The sequence below is a fragment of the Polistes canadensis genome, unplaced genomic scaffold (genome assembly GCF_001313835.1).
Source record: "Polistes canadensis isolate GaletaPanama2010 unplaced genomic scaffold, ASM131383v1 scaffold_327, whole genome shotgun sequence".
In the NCBI taxonomy this organism is placed as follows: domain Eukaryota; kingdom Metazoa; phylum Arthropoda; class Insecta; order Hymenoptera; family Vespidae; genus Polistes; species Polistes canadensis.
The window spans coordinates 15,388-27,641 of record NW_014569874.1 but is presented as its reverse complement, the minus strand read 5'-3'; the positions used below and the strand labels follow the sequence as shown (position 1 = coordinate 27,641).

The 12,254-nt window shown below is 39.9% G+C and overlaps 3 protein-coding genes across 9 annotated transcripts; 1 reads left to right on the top strand and 2 right to left on the bottom strand.

Moving 5' to 3' along the window:
* The first annotated feature begins 55 nt into the window (after positions 1-55).
* LOC106791642 lies at positions 56-1,831 on the top strand. Its single transcript, XM_014757446.1, has 5 exons — positions 56-590; positions 693-749; positions 809-991; positions 1,046-1,231; positions 1,307-1,831. Exons 1-5 carry the CDS (start codon positions 498-500, stop codon positions 1,655-1,657), a joined length of 870 nt encoding a protein of 289 aa, XP_014612932.1. The 5' UTR covers positions 56-497; the 3' UTR covers positions 1,658-1,831.
* Positions 1,832-1,915: 84 nt separating this feature from the next.
* Positions 1,916-4,889, bottom strand: LOC106791641. The gene is made up of 5 exons (XM_014757445.1): positions 4,576-4,889; positions 3,789-4,075; positions 3,112-3,411; positions 2,739-2,894; positions 1,916-2,655 (listed from the first exon to the last, which is right to left on the bottom strand). Exons 1-5 carry the CDS (start codon positions 4,877-4,879, stop codon positions 2,395-2,397), a joined length of 1,308 nt encoding a protein of 435 aa, XP_014612931.1. The 5' UTR covers positions 4,880-4,889; the 3' UTR covers positions 1,916-2,394.
* Positions 4,890-4,945: 56 nt separating this feature from the next.
* On the bottom strand, positions 4,946-12,208 carry LOC106791640 (cytosolic endo-beta-N-acetylglucosaminidase). Of its 7 annotated transcripts, XM_014757439.1 has the most exons (11): positions 11,996-12,207; positions 11,472-11,914; positions 10,962-11,414; positions 10,702-10,876; positions 10,398-10,616; positions 9,985-10,310; positions 9,738-9,923; positions 9,551-9,660; positions 9,401-9,444; positions 5,337-5,439; positions 4,946-5,113 (listed from the first exon to the last, which is right to left on the bottom strand). In XM_014757439.1, exons 2-11 carry the CDS (start codon positions 11,717-11,719, stop codon positions 5,037-5,039), a joined length of 1,941 nt encoding a protein of 646 aa, XP_014612925.1. In that variant the 5' UTR covers positions 11,720-11,914; positions 11,996-12,207; the 3' UTR covers positions 4,946-5,036. The 7 variants fall into 7 exon arrangements, with proteins under 7 accessions (XP_014612925.1, XP_014612924.1, XP_014612928.1 ...); XM_014757438.1 differs by having other exon boundaries at positions 11,472-12,207; XM_014757442.1 differs by lacking the exon at positions 5,337-5,439 and having other exon boundaries at positions 11,472-12,205.
* Between the last annotated feature and the right edge of the window lie 46 nt (positions 12,209-12,254).

Sequence of the window (12,254 nt, the reverse complement as noted above, 5' to 3'; positions counted from 1 at the left end):
TATTCAAGACATTTATTCTACTATTTCTATATACAAATTAAAATTATTTATTTATGTGTGTTTTTAATTATTATATACGGTGGTGGTGATTGATATTAAATAACTGTGAATATCTTCAAAAATATTCATTGTTTTTCTTTTTACATACTTTTTGTGCTTTGCCATTAATGAGTGAAAATATCTGCGAAATGAATTTCATGAATAATTTCATATCGATAAATAATGGGTTTCAAAGTGAGTCGAAAATAAGTGCAACGTTTCGAATGTTTCGAGAATACTTCTCGATATCGAACTTTGATTCAAGAGGAACGTTAAAGAAAATTAAGTACGAAATATGCAATAAGAAAATCTCTGAGGTAGAAATTTATCAATGGAATTTGTGGAAGATAATTAAATGAAATAAAACGGCATTATAAAAAGTTGTGCTTGATATACTCAAAGAAGACAGAGACTAAATTATCGTGTGATCGAACTTACTTCTACAAAACTTTAACGCAATGGAGTCTAAGAGAAGAGGGATTGATAAATTCGATAGATCCGAATCTTTTATTTGTCCTGGAAATTGCCAGTCTGTTAGTTCATCGACTTGGGTACTTTTCGATTTAATTCAATTGTAGTCTTTTCATTTTGATCCACCCAAATCAATTTATACAAAGAATAATTTGAATGTGTGCATTTTCTTTTCCGTACAGAGAGCGCCATCTATGAGGAAAAGTTTGAATCTACCAATCGAGAATCTTCAACCGATGGTAACAAACGATTACCTTTTTTGAACAGTCGGTAATGCAGATTTCTATATTTCCTGCAGGCGGACATAAACGGCATCCGAGAAGTTATCGAGCGAGTATATGCTGGTGATATTACGAATACCGCCAAATTTGTTTTTAACGTGATGCCTTACGTGCAGGACGGTGGTTTAATCCTTCGGGAAATTTTAGAAAAGAATTTGCAATATTTTCGAGAAATCGTAGAAGATGTAGTTGATCAAAGAGTATGCTAGGAATACGATTTAACGATAATAATTACATGTATGTTTGTTCGTTAGATACAGGACGAAACTGACGTGATGATTCATGCTCTAAACGATATCAAAGATAAGTTTAGAAGATTGTCGAAAGCTACGGCTCGCAGAATAACGAGAATAAAAAGACGTCTTCATGAAATTTCACCAGACTTTGACTGGATAGCCGACGGAAAAGACAAAAAGAAACTTTCGAAATTATTAGTTGCGGTATTGTTTGATTCCTAACGAGATTAATATTACATTCACAACCGGATTGGATTCCCCTTTAATTCATATTTTTAGAAACCCCTCGAGACGAGAGAACAGTCAGACCCGACGGAAAAACTCGTTCACCGAGTTTTCATGAGAGGACAATGGCTGAAGAAAGAGTTGTTGCGTTTGCAGGAAGAAAATGCTAAACTTGGAATATATTTGAATAAATTTCGGTCACTTGCGGAGGAAAGAAAGGAACAGGAATTGCATGTACCGCGTATCCTGGAAAAGGAGAAGAAATATCTCGACGAAGAATTGAACCAGTTGCGTGAAATTTACAAAAGAAATTTGTCCATCATCGAGGAACTTTATATCGATCATCGGAAACGCGCTATCGGTTCGGAAATTAATTGTGCGGTACTTCGACGAGAACATTATTAATAAAATTCGATGTTCTTTTTTACTCCTTAAACTTTCTACGCATTTGATTAAATTTTATTAACGGACAACAACTTTCTACATCGATGATGTTTAGATATAAATATAACAATTTATCTCTTTTATGTACTCGTATATATAATTTATATTAATCACACATCATCGTAAATTAACTATTATCAACGTTATTATATTAATACCAACATTATTACTATAATTATAATCATTATTATTAATATTATTATTGTTCGTAAACGTATATACATGACAGAATCTGCACAATAATTAAGTACATGCCCATCGTAGAAAAAAAAAGAGAAAAAAAAGGAGATAGGTGTACAAGTAACTATAGATTTGAGATATAAAAATCTAATCTAAAATCTCATCTGTTTCGAACAACCGACAGAATCGAATTGGAGTAATACTTGAAATGCTTGAAATTGTTTCGCATTAAATCAATGGATATATAAATTTGCCTCTAGTGCGTTCAACTAATGTGTAGAAAATAATTCGCGTTTCTATATATGTACTTTGGAAAGTGTATGAATAGAATAATGCCGATGGTATCGAAAAGAAATGCGAGCGAACTTAAGTGTGCCTCGCTGATGGAATTCTTCATACTTCTTACTATAGTCTCTTTCTCTTTCTCGCATGCGCGCTAAGAAAGCTATGAAAAATGATTTATCCAACGATGTATACCCGACAGAACGAATTTAATCGAGCGTCGAGTTGATCAGTTTTCACGTATTCTTAGCGATACCAACTTCGCTGCCATGATGACTCGAAGCTTTGGACTTTCTATCTGGATCCATTGCTATGGAGATAAATTCTTCGGAAATTCTCTTGTCTAAACCGGTGTAGGTCTGTGCCAGGTCAACCTGATCTTCGCTTATCGATGATATTCTCTTGAATTCGTTTTTTACCTCGGATTCTTTACGACCTTTCCTTTCTACGGTGTCCCCTTGTTCCGATTGATTGTGACGTTTATGTTTCAATCGAATCTATGGGAGAAACGTAAGTGTGATCGATTCGTGCAACACTAACAGTATTATGCATACACTTAGAAATATTAAGGAGGATTCACCATTTGCGATGGTGGTCGTTGAGCGTAAGGCGGCATGTGAGAAATTACGGGGACCGGGCCGTACGGTGCTGGTGGCATAGCAATCGGTGTCGCTGAAATAAATCCTCCGGGATACTTTCCTGGTGCACCGGATGGTGGTGGTACACCGTAAGGTGTCTGAAATATAAAAAAAAACACAAACAAACATATAAAGACTTGGAAACTTGTGAAGGGATCAGAATTTTTCTGCCTTACGGCCATCGACGTCCGAACTTTCTAGTCATACAATTAGTCGTGCCACTGACCTACACACCCAAAACCTTTTCGAGCACGTTCTCGTTGCGTCATCATTCTCGAAGGTACATATATATACGAAAAAATTAAATAAACTTACTCGTATCAAAGGATGGACCGGCATCACCGGTTGAACCACGTAAATCGGTTGATTCTTCGGCACGTGATTTTGCGCGACCACCCATTGTTGGACCATATTACGCGTCTTTAATCGACCATCCACGCAACCGATCTCGTCAGCTGGATTTGATCTCAGACAGCTACAGAGTTTCGGTGTTAAGGTCAAACAGGTGTAGCCTGAGATGAGTAACTCTGCAACGCTACCGATCAGCAAACCGATGCTGGCCAATAGACCGGCCCAACCACCACCTTCTATTTCCAATATATTGTTCTCCTCGCCCTAATAAGTTCAACAAAATGAAATGAATTAATTTTCGTAAAACGTCAATCGGGGAATCTCTCTTTCTCTCTGCCATTTTGTTCGGTGTAGCCATTTTGGGTTGAACGCCAGCGAGACTATCTCTGAAATTCCATAATGGTGCTTCATGACCGCATTTTAGCCTTGGCATTGATAACTTTCTCCAACGATCGCGCGTCTCCTTTGCGAGCCGAGCCGACGACTTGAAGTTAAAAAAAAACCTCGCGAGTTGCGAGGTTGCAATCAGGACGGGAGGATGAGGGAGGGGAAAAGGAGGTCATCGATAAGGGCTCGGCACGTTAATCGATGCAGAGAGAAAGAAAGAAAATAGAAGGTGGGAATAATGCAAGAATCCTTACGGGAAGCGTAAAAAGGCTCGTTTCCGGAGTCCTTTGAGAGTCCCTGACGACCGCCGTCAGGGCCGTGATGGCAGCCATGTTGGAAAGCGCCAGTGCGACCAAGCTCGAAGCTAAATGAGCCGTACAAAATCCAGAATTTGTTCTTCCGGATGAACTAGCCAAAGCTGCAAGTACCCCCAACGCTCCAGCGACCAACGCACCTGTTCCTGCCCATAATCCTGCACCTGATCCTCCTAACGAAGCGCCATGGACCAGTACCAGAACACCGAACACCACTAAGACGATACCTGTAGGAACGTGAAACATCAGTACTACACTTTTCTTTCTTTCTTTCGATTGTTCATTTTTTTCCTCAACTATCTCAAGAAATAAGATTTTCATTTCTGATAAATTGCTGACAAATTGCCGACAAACTACTCTTGACATTCTAATTTTTGTTGTCACGGTTTGCGAATCTTAGGGATTCTAATGGCATTAACCGTGTACCATTATTATAACTTTCTAAGTGAAATGTTTTCACTTTTACGCCATTTTCTTCTATAGGCGAGCGGGTGCAAGGGCTCAGAGGAGACCGCGCACGAACACGCGCGTCTGTTCGGGGTCTTTCTAATGAATTTTTTTTTTCTAGTCTATTTAAGATCGGCAGCATCGTATCGAAACTCATGCGTGTTGTTGAGAAAATGAATATTTTCTTTTTCAGCACGAAGATCGTGGCCGCTGTTTGATACACACACCCCAAGGATCGTATTTAAAAGGATAAAAAGCTGTCCACGTATGAAAAACTTACCAAGCAATAATTGACCGCAAGATGTGAACATGAGAAGATTGGAATCATCGTCTCCGTGTTGTTCCGCGTTACGCAATTTCGGTACCACTGCATCGTTTTGTTGTCTCGCATGAGGCTGATGTTGCTGTTGTTTCTGTTGTTTATCCGATATCAATATCTCCTTGGAGTGTTTGGATTCCATGCAACTTTCCGGCTTGGAACCGGCATTGCTGAATTCCTTGGATTCGTTAGAATCGCTAGAATCCTGACTCCTGACGGTCGAGTCCAAGGCCATACTTGCGTCATTTATTTTCTCCTTGATCATTTTTCGAGCCACAAAATAGAAGGGAATTCCTTCGGGTGTTATCGATCTCCCTTTTACATATTATTCCTTTTATTAGAAGCAATTCGCAATTGGATTCTATCGGTTGCTCGTACTACTTCCGATCTTATTCTTATATATTATATTACTTCTAACGTAGCTAGGCTGTTCGGGAAAGGTCAGTAGACACGGTGTAGTCGCTGATCCGGTTGGCACAGTCCGCTGACTCGCAACGATCTGTAAATTAAGTAAGAAACAAGTGTGTCGGATCTTCTTTTTACGTACTCATAGATAGAATTTTTTTACGTCCGATTTCCAAGCAACGAATCAAGGCAACTAGAGGCAAGGTCGATCGCACAAATGATCAAACGATCTAACTTTCATTCTAGATCTATTTGAAATGGGTGCTGCTGCTAATGGGTGCGTTAATAATGAAATCAATCATTTCGTGTCAACGTACCGACAACGATGAGACAATCAGCAATCTGAACTGAATCTGGTAGCTCCGAAATGTGAACGATCAACAATAATGAGTTTGTTCGATGCAACGATATCAGAGGACACTGTTGAAGATACACTTGAAATAACACGCGCGCACCCCGACGATAGGGGTAGATTAATAATATAATTATGATATAGAATATAAGCGAGAGAGAGTAATGTCGGCAAGCGAGTGAACGTCAAAGTCGACCAGTCGATCTCACGTCCGTACCGTGACTGGAACGTTTAGAGTTGAAAGAAGGAATCGCGAATGTTGTACCAGCAGCCTTTCTCTCTCTTTCTCTCTCTCTTTTCCCTTCCTTTTTCTATCCCGCTTTCCCGCTCACCATACACCGGTAAGACGCCGTCTTCGTTCACCTTTCCCTCCTTTTCAACCTGCGCCTTCAACGAGATTTTATGTTAACCAAGAACCACGCGGTTACCGTGCCCCTCCCCCTCACGCTTGGGGGTTCCCATTGTAACACGAATTCTCTCATCCATTGGGTCGGGCTGGGGGATGTCCCCCGATCGGAGACTGCATTTTTAAATAGGAAAACAATAAATAAATCGAAAGAAGAAATTTGGGATTAAATGTTAAGACAATGTTTTTTGTTGTTCGGCCAGTGGAAAACGTTAGGCGAGTTCTCGCGCGTAACAGCAGGTGGTTGGTTAAGCTCGCTCGAGCGATACCTTTCCGCAGTTAGCCCTGGGTAACACTCTTCTGACTGCAATTAGCCCAACCACGTCTAATAAGTTTTTCTTCTAGCGATAAAAGCCATAACACGTTAGCGTCGTCTCAGAGTTTGTTTGCCCGAGAACAAACTCGGTAAGCATATCTCCCGTTTGCCGCGGTTTGCTCTTTTATTATTCTCATAACTTTTTTTTTCCACGAGCATGATGATGCCGCTACTACTATAATAATACTACTACTACTACTATTACTATTACTACTCCTCGAGTTTCCGAAATGCCGATCGGAGGACGAGATGGAGCTAACTATTCCAACAGAGAGCTTCCAGAGGTTTCTCCGCCTTTCTAAACCGACTTTGCTCAGAGAGAGAAATGTTTGAGTGCAACTGAGAGAGAAAGAGAGAGAGGTCAAACATCCTGAACGCTAGCGAATCCTACTTGCGCGCATTTCGAATTATTATCCAGCCGTCAATTTATCTAAAACGTTTCCAAGCAGAAGGGTAGCGAAAGTTTAGCCCGTGATTCGGTACTTTTTGCCAATCATGCGCAAGGAAAGTGCCTGCCGATCGTTAGAAACCAACCGGACGTGGGAAACGATCCCGACCGGAGTCTTTAGATACTCGTCGTCGTTCCTCCTCCGATGAGAAATTGTTCTTCTTATGCGCTCGGATAGTGCATTCCACAGAGATGAAATAATAATTTAACCTTTTCTTCTTTCTTCGTGCAATAACCGAGCCATTTTTTCTCCCCTTTTACAGTTCCCATTTCCTACCGTATCCCCCCACCCCTTTCTTCTATTCTACGCGATCGTAACTCTGCGAAATTATGCAAATAAGAATAATAAGAAGCGTTGAGTAAAACGTTGCCAAAGCAACGACCAAGCAATTAACAAAATGTTCAACTAGCGCTAGATTAGGACTACAATTTAATATTTCGCCATATTTTGGAAGAAGAAATTGTCGCATTGCATTCGAAGAACAGAGAAAATCGGTTTTCGGACAGGAAATACCAATAAGAAGGTGTGGTGTTTCTAATGAGGCGAGGAAACCATAGAAATTGGAAAGGGAAAACTTCTCAACAGTTTATCGACCTAAAACTCGAACTAAATCTCCGTGCAGTTTCCGATATTATTATTTACCTGTCAATTCGATTCGGCTGGTTTTGTTTGAAATTCAATTCGAAATATTCCAGAAACTCGATTATTTCGTCATATAAACGGCAACGACCCAGATACCACCTAAGCAATCCGAGTTTCCTCGGATAAGTATTTATTGAAATGTGCACATGGCATAAAGTAATAGGTAATGTGTATATATACCACCATTCGGTGTTATTACAGTTAGGCGTGCGCACGCGTTCGCGCCCAACTGGAAAATCGAGTTCCTTCGCGCCTTTTCCTCTAGTCACCCAGCCAGCCAGAAGGTGACTTTATTGGAGCAGAAAACTGTACCATAGTGCCACTGTCACGAACCACCTCCTCAACCCTATGCTTCGTCCTATCGGATAATTATCCGATCGGACGAGGTGAAAGTCCTCGTAATAGGATTTCATAAATGCTGCTGCTGCTACTACTACACCTGATGGAACGACTTGAGAAAATACGGAAGCAACCTTGAAATCCTAACACTCCCCCTCTACCCCCTTACCTATCGCTTGCTTGTTTTTTTTTTCCCACGGTATTAACACGTTCACGTCGGCGTGCATCACCGACTGTCCCAAAGCCGTAATATGAATTCGAGCTGCGAAAAAATCAGTGAATATCTAGCCCCGGCGTATTATTTGAACGCTAAATACTAACAGAACTTTCCAACTCGATAAACTCATTTCGTTTAGGAAAACCACTGCGACCACGAAAGAAGAGCCGAAAGATACGAACGAAATACACGTTTCTAATAAGGTGCTAACGCACCTGACAGACGAGAAGTAGAAAGGGGAAGGGGGAGGGGACGCAAGGCAAAGAGAAACGTCACGGAAAGTCGAGGAGTAGTTACGTTAACCACCGACAACAGAATTTCACCGTCGGATTTACTTTCGATATCGATTCGTTGCGTAGACATAACAAGCGTTAGGACGATCGAGCAGAAAAAAAAATAATCTTACAATTAGAAAGAGAGAAAAATTCCCGAAAGCAGGTGAGAAGGGGGGCCGGAGGGGGTACAGAGAGAAAAAGAGAGAGAGAGAGAGAGAAAGAAACCGTATCGGTTGCGATCGAAACGGTTAAGAGAGTAGGCCAACGAACTGACCGGTGCAAGACCAACGAACCTCGTTCCCCGCAATGGATTGCGTACGTTTGCATTCCAGTAAGAGACGTTCCTAGGAGCGCCGTATCTCGTCATCGTTTTGCGAAAGTAAAACGTGACTGTGGCGGGAGTTGTAACCCGATGTAACTCTCCTAACCCGATTAACCGAAAACGCTGTAAAAAACGTTGTACGAGTACAACGATTAAGAAGTAATCAAATATTTGCTTATCTTCGGGATCGAATTGAAGAAAAAAAGTTGTGGAATGCAATAATGGGCTCGTTAAAGTGAACGTTTGTTTCCTCGCACTACTCTAACTTAAACTTTTCTTCTCTTTTTCTCTCACGTGAACACCGTCGTCCTTGTATCAACACCCAACACAACCGGCTCGCCTTGGCCAAGCAGGAAAACATTCTGATCTCATCCTATAAACGTGAAACGGCATCTTCTTTCATTTTACTGATTATCTACTTTTAGGTCACGCAGAATCTAGTATTCCCGTTCATCCCGTCGTACGTTACATCACCCAGGGGGATCGTAGAATCAAAATTGGATATAAAACAGCTTGTAAGAATAGGTAATAGGCGAGCGGGAATCGATATTCGAGAGAGGGAAAGGGGTGGGGCGCGAAAACTCGAGCGAATTACTGCAGGAATATCAATGAAGGCACGACCGCCTCCTCGAGAACTCTCGAATTACGCAGGACGGGATCTCTCTTTCTCTCTTTCTCTCTGTTGCGACAGGGAATAGCGTAATTCGGGTCGGCCTGCCACTAGAATCTCAACGAATCGTTGTTAATGTTCCCCTTTCGATCGAACGAACGCTTCTGCTTCCTTCCTCGAAGCTTAACGTACGAGAAACAAGTCGCGTATCTCAAGTGAAACGACAAATGCTAAATAATTGATGCAGCATTTTAACCGACTCCTCGCGAATTACGCAAATCTTTTCTGTCGCAATGGTTAATTGCTTGCTTGTGCGCTTGCTTGCATAAATAATAAAATGAATTTTTCTCGTTAAAATGCGAGGTCAAGGTGTCGAAAGCTTATCCCGAAAGAGACTTTCAACTTTGACATATATATTTTCTGTGGACGTGTGCATTGTCTTTGCTCGCTTACCGTTTGTCTTGAGTACCGTTGTTCGTTTCGCGTAGGCGCCACACCTATCGTTCCCGTAAACAAGTGTAAACGAATCAGCATTGTAATGCGGCTAATAAGGTAGAGTTGAATGAACGCGAGGAGGACGCGAGATTAGCAAGATCGACTCACCGTATCGACGGTGTTTCCCTTCCAACGCGATCTCTCCCAAATAACAGTTATTCTCCCTGTAGAACTTCACACCGATCTCGTTCACGGTTCTCAGATCGGTCAAGTAAATGCTAAAAGAAAGTACGAAAGGATAAAAGAAAATATCGAATAGCGTTACTATTGTTTTTTTATCCTCGAGCTTATTTACCACTTTCTCCAACCTGCGTCTAACTCGAAGCTCTCGTAAGACGCGATGGATTTCAAGCCCGAATCATTGCCTAATATCAGGACAGGCTCCTCGACTGTAGATTTTTGTTCCGAGCTCGTTTCTTCTGCCTTGTAGACAATGGAGCCTTGTATATCTCGATCAAACTCGATGTATACTAGGAACAATCTGTAAATTGTATTTCATTTCATTTGTAATTTAAACTATCCTATTGTTAACTTTTATTTACCTGTGATAGTTGAGAGGATTTGTAGTTATCAGTTTAAGACAACCTCCACCCTCGTACGAGTATTCGTTGCAAAACTTGAAATGATTCGCGTTTGTGATTGCTGATTTTGGCTGAAAATTGACGTTATTGCCTAAAATCCGAACGAAACTTTTCTCCGTTTCGTACACGTAAAGAATTTCTTTCTTCGTAGAGTTTTCGTCCTTTTCAACGGACTGGACCTCTTCCGTGAAAGCCATAATTTTTAGAAACGGCACGGGTACGGAAATTTGCACTTTTTGCATGGACAAGTTATAGAATGGTTTCTTGTTGGATTCCTCGAGCTGCGTCTATAATTAGACAGTAATAAATATATGAAATAAAGTATTTTGCAACAAAACAAAATAAGCAAAAATAAAGTTGGCCTTTTTATTTACAATACCACGACGATAGTAGGCCGAGCCGCTGCCCCGACAAAAAGATGTACTAAACTTTTCGTTGTCATAGATTGGAATGTGAACGTATAAGAAAGGAAAAAGTTGAGCCCAAAACATATCCTCCAATTGATCGAAGGTTTTCGCTCCGAAATATTCGTGCGTCCAGCCTGGAGCAAAAATGGCAACCGACAGATTTTGTTTGCGTATCCTTTCGAGTGCCTAAAAGTATGAAAATATTATTTTTTCATTCTTCATCTTCCATCCTTTTTTTTTATTTACATCGAAAATAATGTTAATCATTTACATGGGCAGAATTGAAACCGCCACCCCCGGGACAGCCTCTGCCCCAAACGTCCAGACCCACGTAAACGTCTTTTATGTCACGGCCGAGATCTTTTGCAAGCGTACAACTGTTTATTAATTTCTGATCGGTCCAATTGTAATTTAAAAAAATTCCATCGCAACTTAAAAAGAAGTCTCTGCAATAAAGTATTAATTAATATCGATTATTTCATTCTAAATGTCATAATTTTGCATGAAATATCATAAGAAAAATAACATTACTTATTTTTTATGTTAAGTTCATCCTGCCATTTTAGTTCTCCTGTATGCGTTACGCTGTCATACCATATTATTTCAGAATGAATAATTTCTTTGTGAATGGTATCGGTTAAATATTTGACAAAATATACAAGATTATCGATGTCTTCTAGTTTAATCTTATTTTCAATGTTCAATAGCCAACCTTCAAATTTATAAAATTTAGCTATTTGAACAAGCGCATTAGCAAAACGTTTGACAGTTTCTTTAGAGCGCAAGATCAAGTTCCAAATTTCTTCTCCGTTGGTGTACTCCGTTATCATTGTACCCAATACTTTTACTCCATGACTATGAGCGGCATTGATCCATCCGTAAGGTGGTATAGTTACAAAATTGTGGCTGAAGTAAACAAATGTATCTATAACGCTCCAATGATAAAATAAATACTCTTCGTTTGAATTGGAGCCATTTATGAACCTAAGTAAAATACAGAATTATTATAGAATAACTATGAGTACATTAGCAAAATCTTACCTATCTTGGAGGTAACCATTTTTCATGTCGTGACAAAGCAAAGTTTTTGGCACATTATCCACTTTAAGTTTATTTAATCTCAAGCTTTTGGAATGTACCTCCAGTCCATGATAAACATATTCTGTGATCTCTTTCATCGGTGTCACCTTAGGCCACATTACCAAATTTTCTAGCCCATCATACAATTCTTTAAGGTTGCGAAATGGACAGGATTCCTCCTTGCTACTGTTCATCTCTACGGTTTGCATTCTTCTGAAGGTAGCATGGACTTACACCGTATATGTTATACTAGTTATGACAAAGCCTTTCCGTTGTACTTGGAATACAGGAAATAATGTTTTATAAACTTGATGAGGAATATCTAATACAGATAACTCATGAGACAAGCGAAACATTTGCTTATCGCACGTGCAGTTTCATCGAATCAAGTCCTTATCAAACAGCTGCAAATCGTTTGTTGCATTATCATAAATGGAATTCAAGTGATTTTTATTTCAATATTATTCTGTAACATAAACACTGACAAAGAGGTTATGTTGTCATCTACTGCTGGAAATTTCCATTTAAACGTACACGTGAAAGGAAATGCACTTGAACTGCATTACGTTATATTGAATCACACGAAAATACTGATAGCACGTTATCTAGGATGTATAATTACTGTATAATTATTGTCATTTTTTGTTTCCACGCGATATAAGTCACAGTCAATTCTTCAAAGAAATTTCTTAATATTTTACCATATCTTTTTATTATTTTTAAATGTTCATATAAAAGAATATA